Source organism: Solanum lycopersicum, chromosome 8, assembly GCF_036512215.1.
Source record: "Solanum lycopersicum chromosome 8, SLM_r2.1".
Classification (NCBI taxonomy): Eukaryota; Viridiplantae; Streptophyta; class Magnoliopsida; order Solanales; family Solanaceae; genus Solanum; species Solanum lycopersicum.
Genome location: NC_090807.1, coordinates 27,239,664 through 27,263,455, shown reverse-complemented (window position 1 = coordinate 27,263,455; position 23,792 = coordinate 27,239,664). Strand labels below are relative to the sequence as shown.

General features: G+C 35.3%; 1 protein-coding gene across 19 annotated transcripts; it reads left to right on the top strand.

The window, feature by feature from the left end:
- Nucleotides 1-531: 531 nt before the first annotated feature.
- On the top strand, nucleotides 532-20,991 carry LOC101263440 (kinesin-like protein KIN-6). Of its 19 annotated transcripts, none has more exons than XR_011210962.1 (22): nucleotides 532-1,092; nucleotides 1,217-1,413; nucleotides 1,574-1,697; nucleotides 1,811-1,905; nucleotides 2,454-2,589; nucleotides 2,838-2,903; nucleotides 2,999-3,061; nucleotides 3,586-3,636; nucleotides 3,779-3,861; nucleotides 3,948-4,062; nucleotides 5,266-5,308; nucleotides 5,428-5,633; nucleotides 5,769-5,906; nucleotides 6,154-6,354; nucleotides 11,611-11,770; nucleotides 11,943-12,136; nucleotides 16,561-16,630; nucleotides 18,462-18,621; nucleotides 18,794-18,984; nucleotides 20,242-20,369; nucleotides 20,458-20,542; nucleotides 20,733-20,991. XR_011210962.1 is itself a non-coding variant. In XM_069287660.1 (21 exons), the coding sequence occupies exons 1-21, from the start codon at nucleotides 604-606 to the stop codon at nucleotides 20,826-20,828; spliced, it is 3,006 nt and encodes a 1,001-aa protein (XP_069143761.1). In that variant the 5' UTR covers nucleotides 544-603; the 3' UTR covers nucleotides 20,829-20,991. The 19 variants fall into 19 exon arrangements, 16 of the variants coding, with proteins under 16 accessions (XP_069143761.1, XP_010324878.1, XP_010324877.1 ...); XR_011210961.1 differs by having other exon boundaries at nucleotides 18,459-18,621; XR_011210960.1 differs by having other exon boundaries at nucleotides 18,450-18,621.
- Nucleotides 20,992-23,792: the final 2,801 nt, after the last annotated feature.

Below are 23,792 nucleotides of genomic sequence, written 5' to 3'. Positions count from 1 at the left end.
TGGAGACCACCAAAAATAATGACTCTCATTACTTGTCTTGTTGCAAGCAATTGTGAATGACATGTGGACATATCTTACACTTAGGCAAATAGTGGCCAAGTTACGTCTTTCTAATTAACACTATAAAAAGTAGTATTCAAATATAAAGTAATAAGAGAAAAATTTGGCATATATCATTATTATACTATCTCTTTGTTTGTTCTTGTTCTTAATTTAGTTTATTATTATTAATTTGTTAGCTATTTATTTTATAACAAAAATAAATTTTTATCATGAGAATTATATAAAGTAATCATTAAAAAAAGAAATAAATGATTTAAATAAAATAAAAATAATAATATAATATTAAAAAAAGAGAAAAATATTCTTTTTTAGTGAGTAAAATATAAAATTATGTTGAAATTAATTATCTGAAAAAATAAAAACCTTTATATTTGGATAGTAAAATGAAGTATACAATTGGACAGGCCTTATAGGTTTAAAAAAAAAAATCAAACCTCTTTTAAAGTGATACCCGAGCCCGCTCATCTGATTCAAATATTTCCGCCCTTTTTTGATGTATTAGTACAATAGTAGTGAACTGTTAACAGTATTGAAGAAAAAATGGAGACTAAAGGGTCTTCACCATGTCCATACACGGCGACCGTTCGACGGAACCCTCACCGGAAAGCAAGAGCAACACCGTTCTCCACCGCGCCCGTTTCGCTTCTCCAGCCTTCAGCATCACCGCCACAAAATATCCCTTCGTTCCCCATTGAAGAAATTCTGTCCATGGAAGTCCCTGAAAAAAAACTTACGGAGGCATCATCGGAGAATCTGAAGGTATTTATGAGAATCCGAACATTGAACATTCAACGAGAAACACTGAAAAAAGTCTCTGAAATGAAGAAGACAAAGAATACTTGGCCCAAAAACCCTAAGTCGACTAATGCGTTGCCGAAGAAGCTCAAAAAGAGCAATGAAGTCTGTGTGACAGTGAACGATGCACATTCTGTAACTGTATCGCCCCCACAGAGCTTACAAGATGGCAAACGTATTAAATCAGAAGTTTATCAAGGGTTTTCACAAGTCTTCTCATCAGAAGCATCTCAGGTTATTTGTTTATATTTTTAGATAACCAGAAATTACATTTATGTTAAATTACTTTTTTGTATTAAATTGAAATATATCCAGGATTCTCTAGTTTGGGGTTGAGATATTGCGATTTGTGTTGCAGAGGGAAGTGTATGAAAAAATGGTGAGTCCTTTAGTTGAGGATCTTCTGAACGGTAGGAGTGGCATGTTGGCTGCATTGGGACCAAGTTGTTCTGGGAAAACTCATACCATCTTTGGGTGTGGAAGGGACCCTGGTATGGTGCCTTTGGCTCTTGATCGAATTTTATCACAAGAAGACAACAAGATGCAGTCACAGAGGTGCTTTCATTTCTAATGTGTTCTAAAGGATTTTCAATATATTTTAGCAATTTCCTAGTCCTTGGGGTTTGAACTTTCTTAAAACTGTCATTGCATTCTTAATTGTGGGATAAAATGCATTCAATAATTGCTTTTTTGGCCCATGATTTATCACGTGCAGGATATTTTATCTATCCATGTTTGAGATCTCTTCTGAGAAAGGAAAATCTGAAAAGATATTTGATTTACTTAAAGATGGGGCTGATTTGTTTATCCATCAATCATCGATTAAAGGCATGCGAGAGGTTGTTCTTTGAATTGCTGTATAGCTTCTCTTTGTTGCATTTTTTCCCCAGTCTAAAACTCCTGCGGTTCAAAGAGATCAAATAATTGTGTGCGCTCTGGTGCTTCTGAACAGGCTATACTTTATGATCCATTACAAGCTGAATCTCTAATCGCGTCTGGACTTTTGAAGCGTGCTACAGCTATGACAAATTCAAACAATCAATCTAGGTAAGTTTTGGATATAAAAACTTATGTTGGTCTGTGGCTGTTGTTTTGCTTTATGCTCTGGTTTGTGATATTTGAGACACTGTTGCTAGTGTCTCTCCCTAATGATATCGGGGAACATATGTTTTCTTTTCTTCAAAGGTTAGATTTCTTGCTCAAGTGACTTTTCTTTACAAAGCTGTGCTTCTTGTACTTCTTAAACTTGAAATGATTGATGGAACCATTCACGATAAAGATCTTTTCAATTGTGGAAACCAACCTTTCGTCGTTAATCTTTGGAGGCAAATTACATATTTATATACACAATAAAAGAATTGCTGAGACTCCCTTTCTTTTGATATCCCCAATTTGGGATTTTATCATTCAAAGGGAAATGGACAACTCGAGAATTAAAATTGTAGGTATTGAATTTGAAGAAAGAATTAATAGAAGACAGAAAACCGAAATCTTGTTTTGAATCATTTTCCAGTTTACGTACATGATGGACAGTTTAGGTTTACAGTCATGTTGCAATTGTATTTATCATGATGAAAGTTTTAACATCATTGCAGTCGTTCACAGTGCATCATAAACATCCGCTGTGAATATAAGGAGGTTAATGGAGAAGTTGGTGATAACTCAAACAGTGCTGTCCTGACCATAGTTGACCTTGCTGGAGCTGAGAGGGAAAAGAAGACTGGTAATCAGGTACAATTGTCTTTGGCCACTGAATCATATCATTACACAGAAGCTGTTTTATGGAATTTTAAAAGATCCCTTTCTGTTATTATCTTTGGTTTTAATGTCAAGACTAGGTTAGACCTTGATCTTCAGACCACTTGAAGAAAATTGTGACTCTTCAATCTTTCTTAACCTTAGATATTATGTTGCAAGTTTGGCGGTTAATGTATTTTTCTGGCTTGCAACATCTCACTGATAATATTACTCATGTCTAGGGGATTAGACTGCTCGAAAGTAATTTTATCAACAACACATCAATGGTGTTTGGCCTATGCTTAAGGGTATGTAGCATCAATCTGGTTTTCTGACTTCCCTTTCATGAATATTGAGGTATGCCACTCTTCTTTTTTATTCATCTACTGGAAGTTCTGTGCAGTCATTACTGGAGCATCAGAAGAACCCCAGGAAACCTATGCGGAAGCACTTTCAAAACTCTTTGGTAATGTTTTACGTTCTTATCCTTCTCCGTCACTTTCCAGTAAATTTTATTGGTCTCTAGTCACTGCTTGTTACTTTTATATTTGCTTCTACTTGTCGAAATAAATCATTTTGCTCCTATCCAATGTTATCTAACACAGTTCCCTATAAAATGCATAGGAAGGTGTAATAAATGTTTCACACAGTAGATCTATTAGAGTCTCGCGTCAAGTCATATTTCGGACAATTTTATGTTAAGAAATAACTTGAACAAAAATGTATTGTAGTGCTAGATTTGGTGTCGAGGTCACTGCACAGTTTATTAGAGATTAATATTCAAGGTAGATATGTTCTGTACTGGTATATTTTCTTCCTTCAAGTCTTTGATTCCCAGCCCCCAAGTCAATGTTGAGGCTGTTTGTAAAATGGTTTTATTCGTTGGATAGGTATATTGTATACACAGCTTTGGATAGCTATTTTTCTATCAGATAGAATATCCTTCATCTGATTTTCCTTAGTAATTTTCTGGGTTCTTATTTTGCATAGTTGACCAGATACTTACGAGATTATTTGGAAGGCAAGAAACGGATGGCATTGGTATGCATTTACTCCTGCAGAAATCAGTTTAGATATTTGAAAACTGTCATGAACTGCTAAAAGTATGGGAAGTCCATCAATTTTTTCTGCTTCACAATTTTCTTAACATTGTCCTTTGTGGCTTTCTATGTCCATGCTGCAGCTTCTAACTGTAAGACCCGGGGAAGAAGACTATCTTGATACTTCTTTTCTGCTAAGGCAGGCTTCACCATATACAAAAATCAAGTATGACGGCTGTTATAACAATTGCTTTAGCATTGAGCTTTTCAATTATTTAGAAGTAATTTTTGAACAAGGAACTGTTGATGCAGGTTTGATATCATTGAAGAACATGGAATTTTAAACCACAATAAGAGGCCTGTGCAAAGAACACCTAGCTATGTGCAGCTTAAAAGAATGAAGTTGAGCAAAAATGAAGATCCTGAGGTGTATCTTATTTGTACCATTTTTCTATTTTACATCCTGCACCCAAGACTTTATGCTTAAGTACATGTTTCACCGGAGGCTTGGCGTGAGGTGATTGTCTAATCCAGTTTTTGGTGTGAGGTGATTGCTTACTGAATTACCAGTTTCGTTAGTCTCTTAAGATTATCCTTGAACCTTCAACATAGAAAGAAAAACCATTCTGATCTTTGTGCTTTAAGTGACTCTTGTAAGAAAACATCTTTTGACAATCTCTTGGGTGACAATTTTAAATTACCAAGTTAACTAAACATTCATTCTGCTTAGAAACAATATCTTGTTCTACCTCCAGGGTTTTGGTCAAGTGGGAGGAGTGCGGCGCGTGATGTGTGGGGGTTGGGCTGTCATAGGTTCAAACCTTTCTAGAGACAAAAGTTCAGTATTAAGTGGAGAAGGGATAGAGGGATTGGCCTATTATACACTGAATTCATAATTTTGTGGTATTGGCCTCCAAGATTTCTTTGTTATAAGAAATAGTCAATATTTTGATCCAGTGCTCTTTCATTAAGATGATGTTCATATGTTTCCTTTTGCAATTCTCTTTCCAATTTGTCTATTTATTGTTCATTCACCTATTATCGTTAAACAGAAAATATTGTTTAATAAATAGAAACAATACAATCACAAGAACCAGGAGGTGCAGTGAACTTAAAATCATAACTATCAGTGAATATGCTGAAAACTGAAAAGACAAATAAAAGACTAAAACTACATGGTGATAGATTTGTTAATAATATTGATCTCATTGTGCAAATGAGAAAAGAAAATAATTATTTCTATATAAATGGATACTATCAAATTAAATGAGGAGACAAAATTAATACTGCTAATTACAGACTAGGAAACAAAGTTAAATAATATATTATCATTGTAAGAGAATGCAAACTTATCCACATTATCAACTGCACAGTGACTCAAACAAAGTTTTATATATTACTATGTGATGTATTGGGCTATTTTGTGTTCTGTATCCAAAGTTATTATGGCTGGGAATCCTACAAAAGATGTGCCAAAAATATCATGAACTGTTCACAAAAATTCAAGCTACAATTTTGGGGTAACTAATCTTCTGCTCATTGTAGGTGTAGCTTTTCTTTACCCAGCAACTTCGGCCTTCAAAAAATTCATAGTTATTATCGATTCATGTCAACTGTTATTTTAATGCAGATCAACCAAGGAAGTGATGAATGTCCTCAACTTTTGAATAAAGGTTATCAAAATGTTCAATTCTCCGATCTCTATTTTTCCTCTTTTCCATATTTGTAGAATGGACTGCAAAGTACCTCCAGCAGAGGATTGTGTTTAAAATTGTTTGCTTCTGTTGGATAGAAGCGGCTGCGAAAGGAATGAAGGATGTCAGCTTAACAGACTCTCGTGTTCAATCTGAGGAAATCATCTCTATAGAAGCAAATGTGGGGAATATTCTCAGAGTTGATCAGGTTGAATTGGAAAGGAAAGAGAGAAATCATCACATTCTGCAAAATTTTGGTAAAGCTTTGTGGAAAGTCTTGAAAGAATACAAGAAAAAACTTGAGGTATAATGCGCTTACAATTACTTTTGTATAACTTGCTAGTATTGGATTTTAATATACTAAGGTTCCATTATTGGGCTTTACCAATGAGGAACTACATACATTTGGTTATACTGAGTAGTTGTGTTCTTGTAACAGGTGGCAGAAAATGAAATCTGCACCCTTAGGAATTGCTTAACTAGTGAAAAATCTAGATCTGCTGAACTAGAGAACCAACTGAGGGATTGGCAAAGTAATTGTTGCTGTAGGGAAGGAAAAAAATCGTTAGATTGTGAGGTACATGTGCCGGAATCATTTTTATATTGCTAATACTTTCCTTTTCTTGTCCACCATATAAATTTTGGTTTGGATCTTCTCTTCCATTTCACGTTGAGATGCGATTCTGAAGTAGATAGGTAGTGATTTTCTTAACTATATACTCTTTGTTCAAGGTTTCCCAACTAATACCTTTATGTGTTCATTCTTGGGCTTTACCATTAGGAACTATATTTGTTTATACTGAACAGTAATTTTCATGTAACAGGTGGCTGAAAATGAAACTTGCACTCCTAGAGATCATATAACCAACGAGAAAACAAGATTCTCTAAACTAGAGTATGAATTGAGAGATTGGCGAAGTAACTGCAGCAGTAGGAAAGGGATTTTAAGTGAGGTTTCCTTCAGAGAAGTGGATGAATTTGAAAGAAAAGATTTGGAGGATCATCAGTCCAATGACTACAATAAGGTAAATAAGCAAGATTCATCTTGGAGAACAAGTTTTAGATCCTTTAATACTTATCTTTTGTTAGAAAATAGGAACAGGAACACGAATAGTACATAATAGAATCCTAATTTAAAAAGAATTAGTATATAAATCCTTCTTGGAAAAGGATTCTACCAGTATTGTGAAAGGCGCTTGCCTTTCGACTTTGGCATAAGGCGAGGCACTTTCGCCTATTTTCTTTGAGGCGAGACGAGTTGAAAATGGCGACCTTATGGCGCTGTTTGGTGACTTTCTGCGACAAGGCTGGCGCTGCCTTTTTATTTCTTAGCTTTTTTTTAAAGGTCTGATTTATAATTAAAAGCCAAAATTAGGGTTTTTTGGTAACATTCCAGATTTGCGATTGCCTCCTCTTCTCCTCAGTCGTGAACCCTTCGTGTTTGCCTCCTTTTTGTAAAAACCGACTTTGCGATCTCCTCCTTCAACTGACTTCGCGACCTTCTTCTTCAACTGACTTTGCGACTACTACTCCTTCGCCGCTTCATGACTGTTGCCATGTACGTTTCTTCTTCTTCAATTCTTCTCTTCTAATTCTTCTCTTATTTTCTTCTTCTTCACTTCTCTGTTTTTCATGCTAAACTGTGCTCTGTTTTCAGTGTGGTAGGAAACAGGGTTGTTCACTTACTCGGTGTTTTGTTCATTATTAGTTTTTAAATTTTAATATTTGTTAATATATATTATTGCTATTGAGATTTTGGATATTTGTATGTGCAATTAAAAATTTTAATTTTTGGTATTAATTGAAGGCGAGCGCCTCGCCGTTCGCCTCGCCTCGTAGCAAGGCAGGCCGTTGTCGCCTCTCGCCGTCCAAAACACTGAGTCAGACCTTATTTTTTTATAAAAAAAGGCGCCGCCTCGCCATCGCCACCACCACTGCCATATTGGCACCTTGCGTCACTTTCTGAGTTCGCCTCGCCACACTGTGAGAAGTCGTGAGGGCCTCGCCTCGCCTTTGGCGAAAGGCGAGCGCCTTTCACAACACTAGTTTATTCACAATCTCTCCTGCTATTACTTTAGCTAATGAGATCCAAACAAAACTAACTGAGGTTGGAAAAGCCAAACCCAAGTCTTTTGCCACTATAAACTTTGTTCTTTATGTCCCTGATTCTTGCATTTGTCAGTTGTTTGACGTGTGCCCTACATTGTGGCATAACATCTTTTGATGATTTTTTTCTCATGCAAGACCGCAGTACGTATCACAAGGTCTTTATTATCTTAAAACTCTCCAAATTTCTTCACAACATGCTATACTACAGATCCTCCAGACCTAATTCACAAACATTTAGGACATCCGAGTCTATCCAAGCTGCGAAAGATGGCACCTAGTTAGTCTAGTTTATCCACATTAGATTGTGAGTTGTGTCAACCTTGAAAGCACACCCGTGTTATATTTTTTCGAAGTAATAAGGGTCGTCAAAGTCTTTTTTTCGTTAGTTCATTATGATATTTAGGGTCCTAGTAAAATTAATAAAAAATTAGTATTTTGCTAGTTTTATTGATGATTATACAAGATGCACTTTCGTTTTCTTAATGAAAGATCATTCTAGGTTATTTTATCTATTTAAAAGTTCTTTGCTGAAATACAAAATCAGTTTGGTGTTTCTATTCATACTTCTCGTACTTATCCTCTCAATTTCAGGAGTTTATGACTCACCAAGGATATACATCAAACATCTTGACCAAACCCTCATCATAATGAAAAAGCATAAAGGCAAAATAGGCATCTCCTGAGACCACTTGCACACTTCTTATTGAATCCCATGTTTCTGGCTGTGTTTTTTAGGCAATTCAGTCCTTAAATCTTGTTATTTAATTAATAGAATGCCCTCGTCTTCTGTGAGATGTTTACAATCTAGGGTTGGTTATCAAAGAAAGTAACATTAGTAGGCCTAAAGTAGAGGTCAGGCGAAAAGCATCGGTATCCCCTTAACACCTTTTGGATAAAGAATGTCACATTTTTTATTAGGTGAAAAAGACACATTTAAGAGCACGAGGAGCCAATTTGTCATTTCTTGGAGTGATGATATAGACAAAATATATGCTCCCAAACATATGTAGTGAAAGAGAAAGAGAGTTGACTTAGGAAACAATAAGAGTGTAGAACTTGATTTTGAATGCCAAAGAAAGCTCTTTGATTCTATACAAGAATCATACAAGCTCTAATGCCATGTGCAAAATATAACAGAAAATATTAATGAATTCTAATTACGTTGAGCCCTGTTTATAGATATAGTAGTACAATACTCTGACTTAATAATATGTCAAAATTAGTTTTTTTTTTCAAACTTTCATCAGTCTCCAGTCGCGACTTCTTCTCCTCTTCTCCAGTCGATCATCTTCTTCTCCTTTGCGCGAGTCTGCTGTCAGGTATGACCTCTTTTTTTACTTCTTTTAAGTTTTTCTCGAATCTCGACCTCTTCTTCTTCTTCAGCTCTCTTCTTGACTTCTTCTCTTCTTTCTTCTTTTCTTCTCTTCAGTTCTCTTCTATTCTTCAGCTTCTTGTTGCTGAACCCAGGATTGTGAATCGGGCCGAGACTGCTGCTCACTGCTATGCTTTTTATGCTCTGTTTTGTTCACTGTCACTGCTGACTGCTCTCTCTATTTAAAAATATAAAAATTTAATCCTTCTATAATTATTTGTTCCCTACTTAATATAGTTTTATAGAAATTATTATAGTATTGTCCATAAATAAGTGAATTCAATTGTCTTTTGAATTATTGGGTCTTTAAAGTTCTAGACTTTTAGTATCTAGTAAGTAGTATCTACTATTAGTTTTTGAATTGAATTATTTGCTAATATATGTTATTGCTATTGAGATTTTGGATATTCATATATGCAATTAAATATTTTAATTTTTGGTATTAATTGGTGCCTCATTTCAAAAAGGCTCGCGGCAAGGCGAGGTAGTCCCTGTCACCTTTTGTTGCTTTCTGCCATCCAAAACACTAAATAAACGATATCACACGAGTGATTTGTTACCAAAAAATGTGATTAGGAGTGCCTGAGTTCATTTGCTAGAATTGGAAACACAAGCAAAAGAATTACCCATAACAGAAACATCAAGTTGAGCAACTGAAGCTACTTGTGGAGATGTTTGCTTGCTTGGTCAATGTTGAAGGAACACATATTTTGTCTAAGCAATATGAATATTATTGATGGTCAATTAGGATGATCAACAGATGCTACTTGTGCTGATGTCTGCTTACATGTGCAATTTCGAAGGAGCTCATTATATTCCTTTAGAGCAATAGTACCATAACTGGGTGGTGGGCCATGCAAAATATAACAATTTTCATGAGTGTGTCCAAGCTTATGACAATAATACACTTGGACCGAGATTTTCCAAAATGACCTCATCATCATTGATTCTTCATAGATTGATATGCTCGTTTTTCTATGATGTAAGACGCGAGAATAAAGGAGTCAATGGTGGGTGATGAAACTACTTTGTGACTTGGAGGCGAGGCCACACAAAGTAGACGAGAGAAAAAATCATCAATCCTAAGGAACTGCAGAACTAGCTAATATGCGATCACACACCAAATAATGGTTAGTAGGGGTCAATAAGTGTAAGAACTAGAAATAACGTCTGCCTCTGCTGTTGTTGTGTTTCCACATTCATAGTGGCTGACATTTATGTTTAAATTTCTCCCTGACTGCCTGTACCTGTTCGAAGTAAGTAGACATATTATATTCTTGTTTCTTTAAGTTGGTCATTCAAAATATCACATTAGATAATCAAGTTATGTCACAAATGTATAAAGCACGAGCCTTTTTCCAAACGGAATAACATGTATGGAATGGGAGAATCAAGGATATCAACTTGGAATCAATAGATTGCCATAGGAGACTACATAATTGAGCAACAACCTTCTCTTATTGTGCTTTGTTTTTTGCATTTTCCTCACTAGTCTTTGCCTTTTCATCTACCACACACATTATTCGGTAAGTGGTCTTGAACACCTTGATCCTTGCACCATAACTCAACCGAGGAAGCCCAAGAGCTAAATTGAGCTTGAGCTTTCTATATTTTTGGAGTAAAAATATCAATCTAGAAAGACATTATGAAATCATGGGTCTTTTGTTTGATGGATAGAGTTATGCAGGTATTAGTAATGTGGGTATTACTTGTACATATATTAGTTAGACATAATACATATATTGGACCCTAAACTTGGCTTCAAATTTTAACTTTGACCTCCAACTTTCATAATGCACAAATAGACACTTCTATCCAACTTTTAAATAAATAAATAAATACATGTGTCCTATATGGCAAAATACACGTAGGACACCATGTAGGACAAAAAATGACATGTAGGACATGTGTGTCTATTTGTTAAATTTTATACAAGTTTGTTTTTACTTGTGCACACCCAAAGTTGAAGGGCATAAATGTGATTCGAAACCAAGTTAAAGGGCATATTTATGTATTATGCCTATTAGTTATGCAGATTTTAGTTATACACATATTAGTTATGTAGGTATTAGTTATCAGGATTTAGTTATGTAGATATTACAATACATTGGTGAGCTAATTTTTAGTTCTTATTCCAAAAATAATTAATAAGAATTTAAGAAAATAAATTAAAAGTAATTAAGCAATTAACAAGACCAAAAAACAAAAAACTTTGCAGTGATATATTTAACATGTATTAATTATTTGATTTTTTGTAAATTAATATACATTTAAAAGTAAATTAATAGGGGTGAATGTGTAATTTACTATTTTATTATTGATTTCTGTATCTACGTTATTTTATGGAGACTCTATTTGTAGACACTGCAATAGGATCCTTTTGCTAAATAGGATACTATATACTAATCCTATTCCTATTTGAGTAGGATTGTATATACCTATTTCTATTCTAACAACTTCATCAGTTTCTGGTAGGCAAATTGATGCCTTTGATCCACCAACATCAATTTGAGGGGAATTTTAGCATGTTGGACAGATTTGAATAGTTGCACATATATATGTAATAGCTCTAAATATTTGTGTGATATGTTATCAATTGCTTTCCATATGTAGGAGATATCAGAGATTAATGTAGTATGTTTTCAGAGAAATAACAATGAGGAATAACAGATATAAGGGGTGTATACAAAATTTTGGGCATATAAATCAGAATTCTTTCTATTTAATGGAAGAACTCTCCATTTTAGAGTATTCATTCAGCAAAACTGACAAGTATAATTTGTTATGGACTGCTCAACAGGTTGAAAGTTCAACTGGAGATGCTACTGCTGCTGAAGATCAGGAGAACACAAATGAACTGAATGCAGAGAGTCCACAATGGAATGTCAAAGAACCTGCTGTGTTAAGTGGGTCATGCTCTTCCACTGATCAGGAGTACAGGCGAAAAGAGGAAAGTTTTGGTAATAATAAATTTCTTAATCCTATTCATATTCAATAGTAGTTGTATAAAAATTTGACACTACTTCTCCCTATGATCTGTACCATACCTCTTAACTTCATTTCTTTTTGTCTCATCGTCTTTGATGTTTGACTCAAGTGCACTAATTACTAATATCTGTTCTATGTGTGAAGTTTCTAAACTCAGCACTTTTCAAGTGACTTTCGTAGACAGAGACACGGATACCTTGTTGGAAGAAGACCATTTGCCTTTTGATTCAGTACTTCCAGAATGTTATACAATCAGCACTGCTAAGTCATCTCTCTCCTTTGAAAATAACAGCTCTTTTCTAGTGGGTGAGGACCAAACAGAAAACAAAGAGGACAAGGTCAGTTCAGTCATGCTATTAGTCATTCTTGGTTATAAATTTCTCTATCACAAGTAATTCACATGTTTAATCTCTACTTATTTCACAAGGATACTTATGCTAATTATCTCTCCTGCTAATGTTTAATCTAAAATGCATTAATCCTAAATTTCTAACAAAATAATGTTCTCAAGCTACTATTGTGTTTCTCTTTAAGAAAAATAACACAGTAAAATTACTTCGGATATTTTTGATGTCTTCTGTGTAACAGCTAGTAATTTGCTTCCCCTTACCATCATGTCCGTGGAGGATGTTTAGTGGGTTTCTTTGGCGAAGAAACTAAGGTTGGGCCCACCCTTGCTGATATAAGGAGATGGTCACCTGCAACTTGGACAAACGTATTTGGGGGTAATATGTTTGAGATGGATGGAGGGACTTGTTTAAATTTCCGAATAGATACATGGTTGAGAAGATCATTCAAGGAAATGGTTCTAGAAAAAGACCAGAATGGAGTGAACTCCATTACAGTTGAAAGAAAATGGATTAAAGCGGTTGGAGTTCCTCTCCATCTGTGGTGGCTACTGAAGAAGAATCAGAGCTCAAAACCCATTTAAAATGGGCTAGAAATCTTGTGAAAACTGATGGTAGGAAATTGCCGAGGGAGGTTTGCATAACTCGACAGGTACAGCCTAACTCGGGGACATCTATAAAATAATGAGAATGGTAATAAGACTTAAGAATGACAATAACTCCTTTGTTCTACTAACCTATACACTAATGAGTTTATACAAATTTACAAAGTAAAAGGGATAACTACAGGCGATAACAATTAAGAGGGCAGAGGATAATTACAAGTACAAGAGACAATTACAAAGAATACAAATATAATTAATGACCAGTAGATAATGATATTGTTTTACTCTAACACCCCCTTCAAACTGTTGCCAATATAAAAGAGAGACGAAGTTTGCTAAAATACATAGAGATGAGCTGTTGTCCAAGCAGTTTGGTAATTATATCTACGAGTTGGTCAGCACTGAAATGAAGTGAATTGAAAGCCTACCTAACATTATTTTCTCTCACACAAAGGGATAGTCTAATTCAATGTGCTTGGTCGGGGCATGTAATATAGGATTCACACTCAACTAAATTGCATCGATGTTATCACAACACATGATAGTAGGGACAACACGTGAAATACCAAGTTCACAAAGAAGAGAGCTTACCCACATGATTTCAACTGTGGCATTGGTAAGTGATTTGTATTCACTCTCTGTTGAGGCTCGGGCAGCAGTGGTTTCTTTCTTTGTCAACCAAGAGATCAGATTGCTTCCTTGGTACACAAGATACCCATTAGTAGAACACTGGTCATCTGGGCAGCCAGCCAATCACTATCTGAAAAAACGGTGAAGTTTCAAGGTAGAATTCTTGGAAAATAAACAAACCAATGTTGGTCGTGGCATGTATATAGTGAAGTAGACACTTCACGGCTTGCAAAGAACCTTAGTTGCACAATCCATAAATTGAGCTAGTTTGTTGACACTAAATACAATGTCTGGGCAAGTCTAGTGTTGTCAAAGGCATGCTTAAAACATGTATAAGCCCTGAAGCGAGGCTCAAAATGTGTTAAGTGCCTCACTTATTGTGATTTTCTGTCGTCATCAATGTTCTAAGGCATACTTTCCCTTGCCAATGAGCATCTTTTGAAGAAATGACACTAGACAATTGATATTTCACATTGTCGTAATTTTTTTTTAATATCTATGTTCACATATTTGTCATTTTTGCTTATAATCATTAGTCCTGGACTAGACATATATATTTGTATTTTTTTCTTTCTTTGTGTCTTTTTCATTAAAGCCCACAATATAATTGGACTTAAAGCCCTAAGAACCTTAAACATTTTTTGCATTTGATAACACTAGACGCGTCAAGGTCATGTATTGCAGGGAACATACAATTTGACAGTATTGCTCAGAATTTGACAACAGTTCATCCATTGTCTTGCTCCAAATTGTAGCCACTGTCATTAGTGTGATATACGACCTATATTCTTTAATACTTGTCTCTTTCAATAGATCAGCCGCATATTTATTTTTTGTCAACAATAGGCTGTCTGATACCCTTACCTCAATCCCAAGGAAATAATTCGAGGCACCCAAGTCGTGGATAGGAAAAATTTCCTTAGTTTCGGTGAGAAACCATGACAACTTAAAGGAATCTGAACATCTAATCACCATGTCATCGACATAAAACAATATATAGATTTGTCATGGGCCTCAAATTAAAAACAAACAATGATATATCGACCTTGGAGGAGTGAAAACCATGACCCTCAAAAAATATGTTAAAGCGTTGAAGCCAAGCTCGAGGAGCTTGTTTCAAGTCATAGAGAGCGCTAGGAAGCTGACATACATGATCAGGCTTGGAAGGATCAACATACCTTCAGTTGTTCCATAGAAAATTTAATGGCTAATTGGGCATTGATGTGCCTCAAGTTATAAAAGTTTATTCCAGGAGGCCAAAATAAACAATTAAGAGACTTAGTAATTGTCATGAGATAGTTACGGGGTGATTTATGTAGAAAAAGGGGAAAGGTAGTTAGAAGAGGGCGTTCAAAGAAAGGAAAGGGAATGCTGGGAGAGTTCTAGCCTCTTGAATGTCTAGAAAGTTTGTGATATGTAATCGTTCATGTCTTAGGATGTAATTTATGGTGTTGGCAGTATCCTAGTGGTTGTTCTTTTGGACTTGTTGTAATATCCCTGTATCTATTGTGAAACAACAATATTTATTCCTGTATTTACTGTTTATATAGTTAAGTCTATCAACTTGCTATTAGGGCAATAATATTCAGGGATGGTAAGAAGAATTGAGGGACAAATCGAACAAGAGAAGTCTAATTTGACATTTTTTGGAAGGATGATTGATTTGTTTTAAGAATTGAGAGAGTCTCTTGCGAGAAACAAGGGAGAACCATGATAGTAGAAGCATCCCTTTCTCAAACCAGATCCATTGGGAACCAAGAAAAGGGAAGCATTGTCAACTTGGTTGGAGAAAAAGGTGAGAGGAAATCCCGGAAGCTACAACTATCAGTTTTAGGAGAGGATCCTAAGGATTAATTTTCAAAGTGGAAAGGTATTTTGCAGTAAATGAAATTTCTGAAGCTGAAAGACTAAAGGCAACATGTGTTTGTTTGGAAGGAAAAACCTTAAATTGGTATTTATTGGATAGAATCTCGGCAACCAATGTTAACTTGGAAAGACTTCAAAAGGGAGTTGTTGAATAGATTTCGTTATTCTCAAAAGATCAACCAGTATGTGTCACGACTCAACTTCTCGAGTCATGATGAGACCTATTATAACCCACTAGTAGGTAAGTCAACCCGTTCCTATAACGACAAGTATTGACCACAACAAGCCGTTGTAGAGGCAAAAGACTTGCTAACGCCTAATAGAAGGAGATAGGCTGATCCAGGACGCCTAGTGCTCACCCTCATCTCCGATGTCCACAAGATGCAAAAGATGGCACGAATGATCACTGTTGGTAGCTGTACTAAGACCGGCATCATGAAAAAGATGAAGAGTGTAGCATGAGTACCAAAACAAAGGTTTTCAATGGGCATCACAGGCCGACTAAGCAAGAAATGTACCAACACTCTAAAAAGATGGAATCTATACACTCATAGAGGCCAAAGCGAGTAAGAAAAGAAAGGACCTGAGCATACCATAAATGTAGGATTACCTAATCTAAACCTAACTAGACAGACCCCGTAAGCCCAAAAGGTATACTTGTGCGCAAGTTTACATAAAACCTTAACAGACCCCCATGATCCTGACATGTACACATAATAGCTAAGGCCTCATTTGTTTGCACTTAATGGTGGTTTGAATCTTAATTATTCATATTCAGTCCATGAAGTGTGTTTGATTTGTAGGTCTGGATCTGAATCATTCATATTCAGTCCATTTGTTATTTTTCAAAAAGCCTCTTAATGGACCTGAAAAGGTCTGAACGGATCAGATCTACAAGAGAGTTTTAACACTATTCAGCCTTATTTAATAAGTTATAAAATTGTATCGTCTTTCTCAGTCTTTGCATGACTTTTGCTCTCACAAGTGCAAACTTCCTTCCTCTCTTTTCTCAATCAAATACCAATTTTTTCCTCTTGAACTAGTAAGTTTTCATAATCTTTACAAGTATTTTTTTTATATTCATAATTTTCTTGGGGTGTATTGAAACACTTGTTTCAACAATATTTTTAGTGTATATATATTCATAATGGTTTTTGAGTGAAAAAATACTATTCATAATTAAAAACAATAAATATATATACATATTTGAGGTCTCTTATTAGAATTTTGTAAAAGCCAATAATTTTATTGAGACTCTTTGATTATCAAATTTGTTTGTGAGATAACACTAATATATTATCGTTGTTGAACTAGTTGGCGACCAAAATAATGGAGCTCAATAATTCTCATCCCAATCTTTACTTTCAGGTGGTGAAAAAATTGGGTAAGGAAAAAACTTATTCGTCTGAATTGTAAATTGACGAGAAGATGATTACTGCTCTAGAATTATTGATTAAAAAATAGTGCACCTTCATTTGAAGAATATATGGAAAAATTAGATGGACTTGGATAGGAAGAGTCGTTATACAGTACATGTGTTAGTATATTTCTGAAAGTGTCCACTACAAAAAAACATGAATGACGTTAGAGGTTCACAAGTTAGAGAATTAGATTAAAGTTATTTGAAAAAAGATAAGAATTCTTTAGTTTCTCTAATAGTCTAATTAGTCAAAATATATGTTAGGTATTGATAATGTGAAACCTTATTTGTTTTTTTTCAACTCGTATTTATCATGCTTATTGAACTTTTTGATATTATATTGTGCCTATAAAATACTTTTTATTTGTGATTTTTATGTTATGCTTGATGACTTTGATTTTTTAAAAATGAAAACATAATATTTTTTGTTGAAATGAATCTTTTATAACATTTTATTAAAATGAAATATTTGATTTCATATGCACATTCAGATATTAAAAACAAATAACAATCATTCAGGGTTTGGATTTGGAGAGAACATCTTAATTTTCAAATGTGTATTCAGATCTAGACACATAACTCTTAATGCAAATCTTAATATTCAGACATGTATTCAGATTCAGATGTCTTAATATTAATGAAAACAAATGAGGCATAAGTCTACTCAGAGAAGAGTACCACGAACCAAAATCTGGGCTCCCAACCCAAATAACCACCATATCCAGTCAACTCCCAACCCAACTAGCAAGAGTAACAATCAATCTAGGCCGCCCAACCAGCCAGTCCACTCCCAGGGGCGTAAGCCGCCCAACTAGCAAGAGCGCCTTGAGGGCGTGTCCAGGCACTAAACTCCATGTTTTAGTTTGATGCAGTGCATCCAATTCCTGTTGCATAGTGTCACACCATTCTTGAAATTTCTTAGCTCGAAAAATATATTTAGGTTCCTCCAACCGATAATTTGGTTTGGTTAAGGGCTTAAGGGTATATAGTTTTGGTGTTTTTGCATGGTGGTGGGGTGAAGTTGCGTGGAGTGGGTGTGAGATGGTTCAGAATTGTGTTGTAGGGAATTAAGTGGCACAAGGATTCAGGAGGAAGAGAAATGTAAGGGATTAGATTGAGACGGGCTTCTTTTGGAGAAGATAAGGACACACAATTAGGTGGATGAAAAAAATTAGGAGGTTGAGACGGAGAAAAAAATCTTACCATGTAGTAATGCAGTCTAAGTGAGGTTGGAAAGAAGATGGATGTGCAACCATGAGTTATTGGTTCCTTGCTAGATGAATTGGCCTAATTTTTCTTTGCATGGGAATTCTTGTGGATGAAATTTGGCTTGTCTATCTAGTTGTACCCGACCTGTGGATTTATCAAGACACTTACATGCACTATGACTTGGACTTTGACCAAGACAGACACAAGTTGATGTTCGAAATGAAAATTTATGATGATTGTAAGTCTGAAGCAATCGAAAAACCAAACACCAAAAAGGTTTAAAAGAAAGGTAGTCTGGGTTTTTATTGAATAAATTTGATACGGGGACTTTTGCTTATTAATGACATCTGATAGAAGAACTTCTATTAAAATGACACTGCTCAATAGCAAAATTCCAATATTTAGAACTTTTGACTGCCAAATATACTAAATAATTAGGTATTTGTTGTCATTCATGGAATGAAGTTGAATACCTCAAAAAATATTTTCATCAGTTGTTTAATGAAAATCTGGGTATGTAAAACCCAGAATGATATTCTTTAGAAGTTACAACTTTGAGCATAATCTGTTATAGACTGCTCAGCAGCTTGAAAGATCTACTAGAGATGCTACTGGTGTTGAAGATCTGAAGAATCCAAATGAAATGAAAGCAGAGAGTGCAGATTGGAACGGCAAAGCAGCTGCTATATTAAGTGGGTCATGCTCTTGCATTGATCAAGAGTATGAGCAAGGAAAGGGAAGTTCTGGTAAGAGTAAGATTCTATTCATCTTCAATAGAATACTTGTATAAAAATCTTTCTGATGCTATTTCTGCTCTTTTTGAGCTGTATCATATCTCTTAACATTCTTCTGTTTGTCTGTCTCATCCTCCTTTATGTTTAAGTGCACTAATTACCAATCTCTGTTTTCCGTGTGTAGATTCTGTAGTTAGCACTTCCCAAGCAACTTCCATAAACAGAGATGAGAACTGCCTATTGGAAGAGGACCACAAGCTTTCTATTTCAGTATTTCCAGAATGTACTGTCAGCTCTTCTAATTCATCGCTTACCATTGAAAATAAGAGCTCTTCCCCAGTGAGGAAGAATCAAACATGCAATGTAGAGGACAAGGTTAGTTCAGTTATGCTATAATCACCTTAATTATAAGCTCCTCTATCACAAGTAATTCACATGTTGTATCCTTTATGCTTTTCATCACTCCTGCTTAGGTATAACCTAAAATGCATTAGTGGTAGCAATGCAATGTCTCAAGCTGTTATTTATGGTCTTCAAGAATAACAGTTCGTTACGTTAATGTTCATGGTTTGATGTCTTTTTGCTGTGTAACAACCACTAATTCAGTAGAAAGGTGCAATAGTTTTGCTGTTATATCTTATCCTTGTCAAGTTAGTTCCACATTAGTTTAGGGGTTGGTTATTTAAATGACTTTGCATCTTATTGATATTTGGCACCCTTCATTTTTATTTTGAAACATGTTCTTTGTTACTAGCATTACTCAAATTTTAAGCTAAATCGCTGGAACAGATTACAGACATCCTACCGAAGTTCATGTGATACTAATGATGTTGCTATTGGTAGTTTAAGCATGGCCTTGTTTGTTACAGTATTTGTTGTGAACTTCCAAAAAGATGTAGCTTAGCTTTCTCCTGTATGTATTAAAAAAAGGCTTAATACATAGGCAACTCTTTAAACTTTCCGGGGAAAGATATAGACACTCAAAAGTCATATTCTCATTTGCACACCTCAACTCCTAATCAAGTTTTTCAATTAGATACTTTCGGTTCAAATTTTGGAAAAGAAAAACTTTTACACGTGTTTCCATTTGTCTATTCGGTAATTAAGTTAACCACATAAAAATATGTCATCTATGCATCAACCTCAGTAGAAAACACCCGGGGTTTACAATCTATTGAAGCGAATATGCCTAGTAAAAGGAGATGACATATTTTATATGGTTAACCACGTAATAGATGAATGAGAACAGACCAAAAAATGATAAATTTAAACCAATAATGTCGTATTGGAACACTTTATTAAGAGGTGAGGTGTACCATTGGAACATGACTCAGTTCGGGTATCTAAATGGAATATTCTAACAAGTTTAAAAGACTGACTATGTATTAAGCCATTAAAAATGTATCTTTTATGAATACTGATTCTTGTTAGATGTACTTCTATTTTATTGCTACAAGAAACAATTCTCTGTTTAATGCTCAGAATGCAAGTATGTATCATTATTTAGTAGAACAAGAAAACTCAATTCCATAGTTGGTGACTGTTTTGTCTCATGGTTCAGCATCATGTGTTTCATCTGACTGTTATATCTTGAGAAATAGATAATATAGGTTCTTTTCTTATGTAATTCAGAGACTATTAGGTCCATCAACACCGTTAATGCCTGGGGAAGTTGTAGGCCATGGTGACAACAATGTAGTTGAAGCGGTTACTAAACATCGTTCCGGCACTAAATTTCAGAATGCAGATAAACCAAAAAGGTGTGTGTAACATGTTCAGTTTTCTCATGCCAGCTCCTAGTAATGCAGCTTGTTTATTCCTTAGTCATTCGGCAATATTTTTATGCAGGACTAGGAGACTTCTACCAGTTTCGTCCATTTTATTAAAAGATTTAGGCAGCATAAACTTCAAGGACGACAATGAGAAACCAAAGGTGAATTTCTGGTGGTTGTCATTTCTTTCCTTTTCCTTTTATTAACCATTATCTGTATCCGTTTTGAAACAGTTCGAATTAGTGTGCCAATTTTTGTCCTTTACCTGGGTTTGAGATACTATATTTTCTACATCTAGCTCGTTTTTTTTAAACAACCATGCGTGTAATGTTTGACATAAATTTACTGCAGGGAGCTAAGACAGAAAAGAATGGAGCTTCTGGTGAAAACAGAACTCAGGGCAGCATTTCACTTCTTCGTTTGCTCAAGGATAATCTTGCTATCTAGTGCATAGTGCAAAATGATAACTGCATTCTAAGGTTTCGTCTGCAATAAACAACAGTTCACTAGCTTTTTTGAGAATTGTTAGGAACAGTGTTCGCTAAGAACAAGACCAGACATGGAAGAGTTCATGCAGCTTATGTTTGTTCTGAGGGCTGACTGATTTTAGATATCTTTCTTTCTGGTCCACGAGTTCATTTATATTTAAGTGTCTAGTTTAGATAAAAAAGTTTATGGAAGTATATTTTTCGTATAAAGATTTTTTGGATTGTTTTTAGTATTTGGTTGGGTATAATTGTTTGTGACATTTATCTATACTAGTTTTCGGAACGTGTGTTGCACATTTGTTCCATACAGTTGTTATATAGAAAATGTTGAATTTAAAAAATTAGTTTTACTAATTTATATTTTATTCATTAAATAAAATTCATAATAACCGAATATTACATTGACCATCAAGCAAGAAATATGAAAAAATAATAATATTACTATAACATCTAATAATATGAATATATTTATATGATTTATCCTTAATAATCTCTCATTACGCTCCATATACTAAGTACACAAATATGTATCTACTTAAGAAACTATATCAGTAAGGAAAGGATAAAAGAAAAAAATATTATAAAAGTACATTTAAAAATGAATTTAAAAGTCATAAATTAGTAATTTCAGCACTAATAAAAATATACATAACATTCATAATTTCATAGTAGATTAAATTAAAGAAGTATAAATCGATAAAGAATACAAAAAAATAAACAGATAAGAACAAATACAACATTCACACCCTTCTTAAGGCTTTAATTATAACCATATTGTCACGACCCAAAACGGGTCGTGAGTGGCACCCACATTTATCCTCCTATGTGAGTGAACCAACCAATCTAAACCCCAACATTTAACCATAATAAACAGAATACAATGCGGAAGACTTAAAACTCATTAATAAAAATAGATTAATAACTTCTAAAACTCAAACACTTATTATTATCCCCAAAATCTGGAAGTCATCATCACAAGAACATCTATCCTCAAATTACTAAAGCTAAGAGTATCTAAGAAACTAAACATAAATAATAGCTAGTCTATGCAAGAACTTCAAGGCATCAAGACATGAAGAAGAAGATCCAGTCCAAACTAGAAGCTTTAGCTCACCCTGAAATCTGGTGTCATGAAGACTGGCTAGAGTTGCGGTTGGGTTGAAGACAACGGTACGTTTGCTGCACTCCACAATGAACAAAAAGAAAACAATTACAAGTAGGGGTCAGTACAAAACACGAGTACTGAGTAGATATCATCGGCCAACTCAAAATAGAAAACAATATATATCAGATAATATCACAAAATCAACTACAATACTCAACATGCGGCATTTACAATTACCATAACCCTTGGTCACAACACCAAGCACATCAATGAGGACTCACGCCTCCCCATCATACTCATTTGGGAATTAGGTTCATTAAATTGAGTATATTAACATCTTTCAAGATTTGTTATCTTTATTTCTCTCGTGTCGGTACGTGACATTCCGCTCCATATACTATCCTGGTGTCGGAACGTGACACTCCGATCCTCATCATACTATCCTGGTGTCGGAACGTGACACCCGATCCATATTCTATCCTGGTGCCGGAACGTGGCACTCCGATCCATATACTATCCTGGTGTCGGAACGTGACACCCGATCCATATACTATCCTGGTGTCGGAACGTGACACTCCGATCATCATATACTATCTTGGTACCGGAACGTGGCACCCGATCCATATACTATCCTGGTGTCGGAACGTGACACTCCGATCCTCATCATACTATCCTGGTGTCGGAACGTGACACCCGATCCCCTAATCTTACTATTTTCGTTATCAAGCCTTCTTTTATACCAAGGCATCATCATTAACAAAGTAGATTAGGGTTTTCAAGATTTAGGATTCAATAGCTTCATCATGCTTATGTTATCATATTTATATAATCACATTCATGTAAGCATACAATTAAGCATATAGAAGGGTTTACAACACTACCCAATACATATCATTCGCTATTAAGAGTTTACTACGAATAGCATAAAAACCATATCCTACCTCCACCGAAGATTAGTGATCAAGCAAGCAAATTCCCCATAGCTTTGTTTTCCTCTCCGTTTCTCCTCTCTCTCGATCGTTCTTCTCCCTCTCTCTGTTCTTTCTAATTTTCTTATTCAACCCTCTTTCTTTTACCCTAATTAGCATATAATTAAGTATAAAAGATGATAAATTAACCCATTAATTAATTCAAGATTATCTCCTTTAACCCTCCAGTAGTTAAATTATTAACATTAACCCACTAGATTTATAATTATAGCAGGAATAGTCCAAAACGCCCCTTAAAATATTTAACAGAAATTCGACCCAGCCTGGGATTACGCAGTCTGTGACGGGCCGTCGTGTCTGCGACTGTCCGTCCTACTGAGTCGTCACAGAGTTCAGAGACTGAAATTTACTGAAGGGCCTATGACGGTCCGTCACGCTTGTGACGGTCCGTCCTGCCATTCCGTCACGAAGTTCAGAGAGTCGATTTCAGTACCCAAATTTCAGAAATCTAAGTATTTTGGAACGAGACCCCCTCGATGGTCCGTCGTGTCCATGACAGTTCGTCGTGGGATCCGTCGTCTCAGCCAGTTTTTCCAGAAATAAAATCTACTGCTCAAAACGACTAACATGTCGTTACAATAGATACCAATTTACCCATTGTTCGTCCCCGAACGATCACAAGAAGAAAAACAAGGGCGAAAAGGAGTACCTGAATCTGTAAACAGTTGTGGATATCTTTCTTGCATATCGGCCTCCTTCTCCCAAGTGGACTCTTCCACTGGCCGATTCTTCCATTGAACCTTGACAGATGCAATCTCCTTTGACCTCAACTTGCGAATTTCTCTATCTAAGATAGCAGCAGGCTCCTCCTCATAAGACAAATTCTCAT

Coding starts and splice junctions, on each gene's coding strand:
- LOC101263440 (XM_010326569.4), top strand. CDS start 604: ATGGAGACTAAAGGGTCTTCACCATGTCCATACACGGCGACCGTTCGA. Junction 1,093..1,216: donor TCTCATCAGAAGCATCTCAG/GTTATTTGTTTA, acceptor TTTGTGTTGCAG/AGGGAAGTGTATGAAAAAAT. Junction 20,543..20,732: donor ACGACAATGAGAAACCAAAG/GTGAATTTCTGG, acceptor AATTTACTGCAG/GGAGCTAAGACAGAAAAGAA.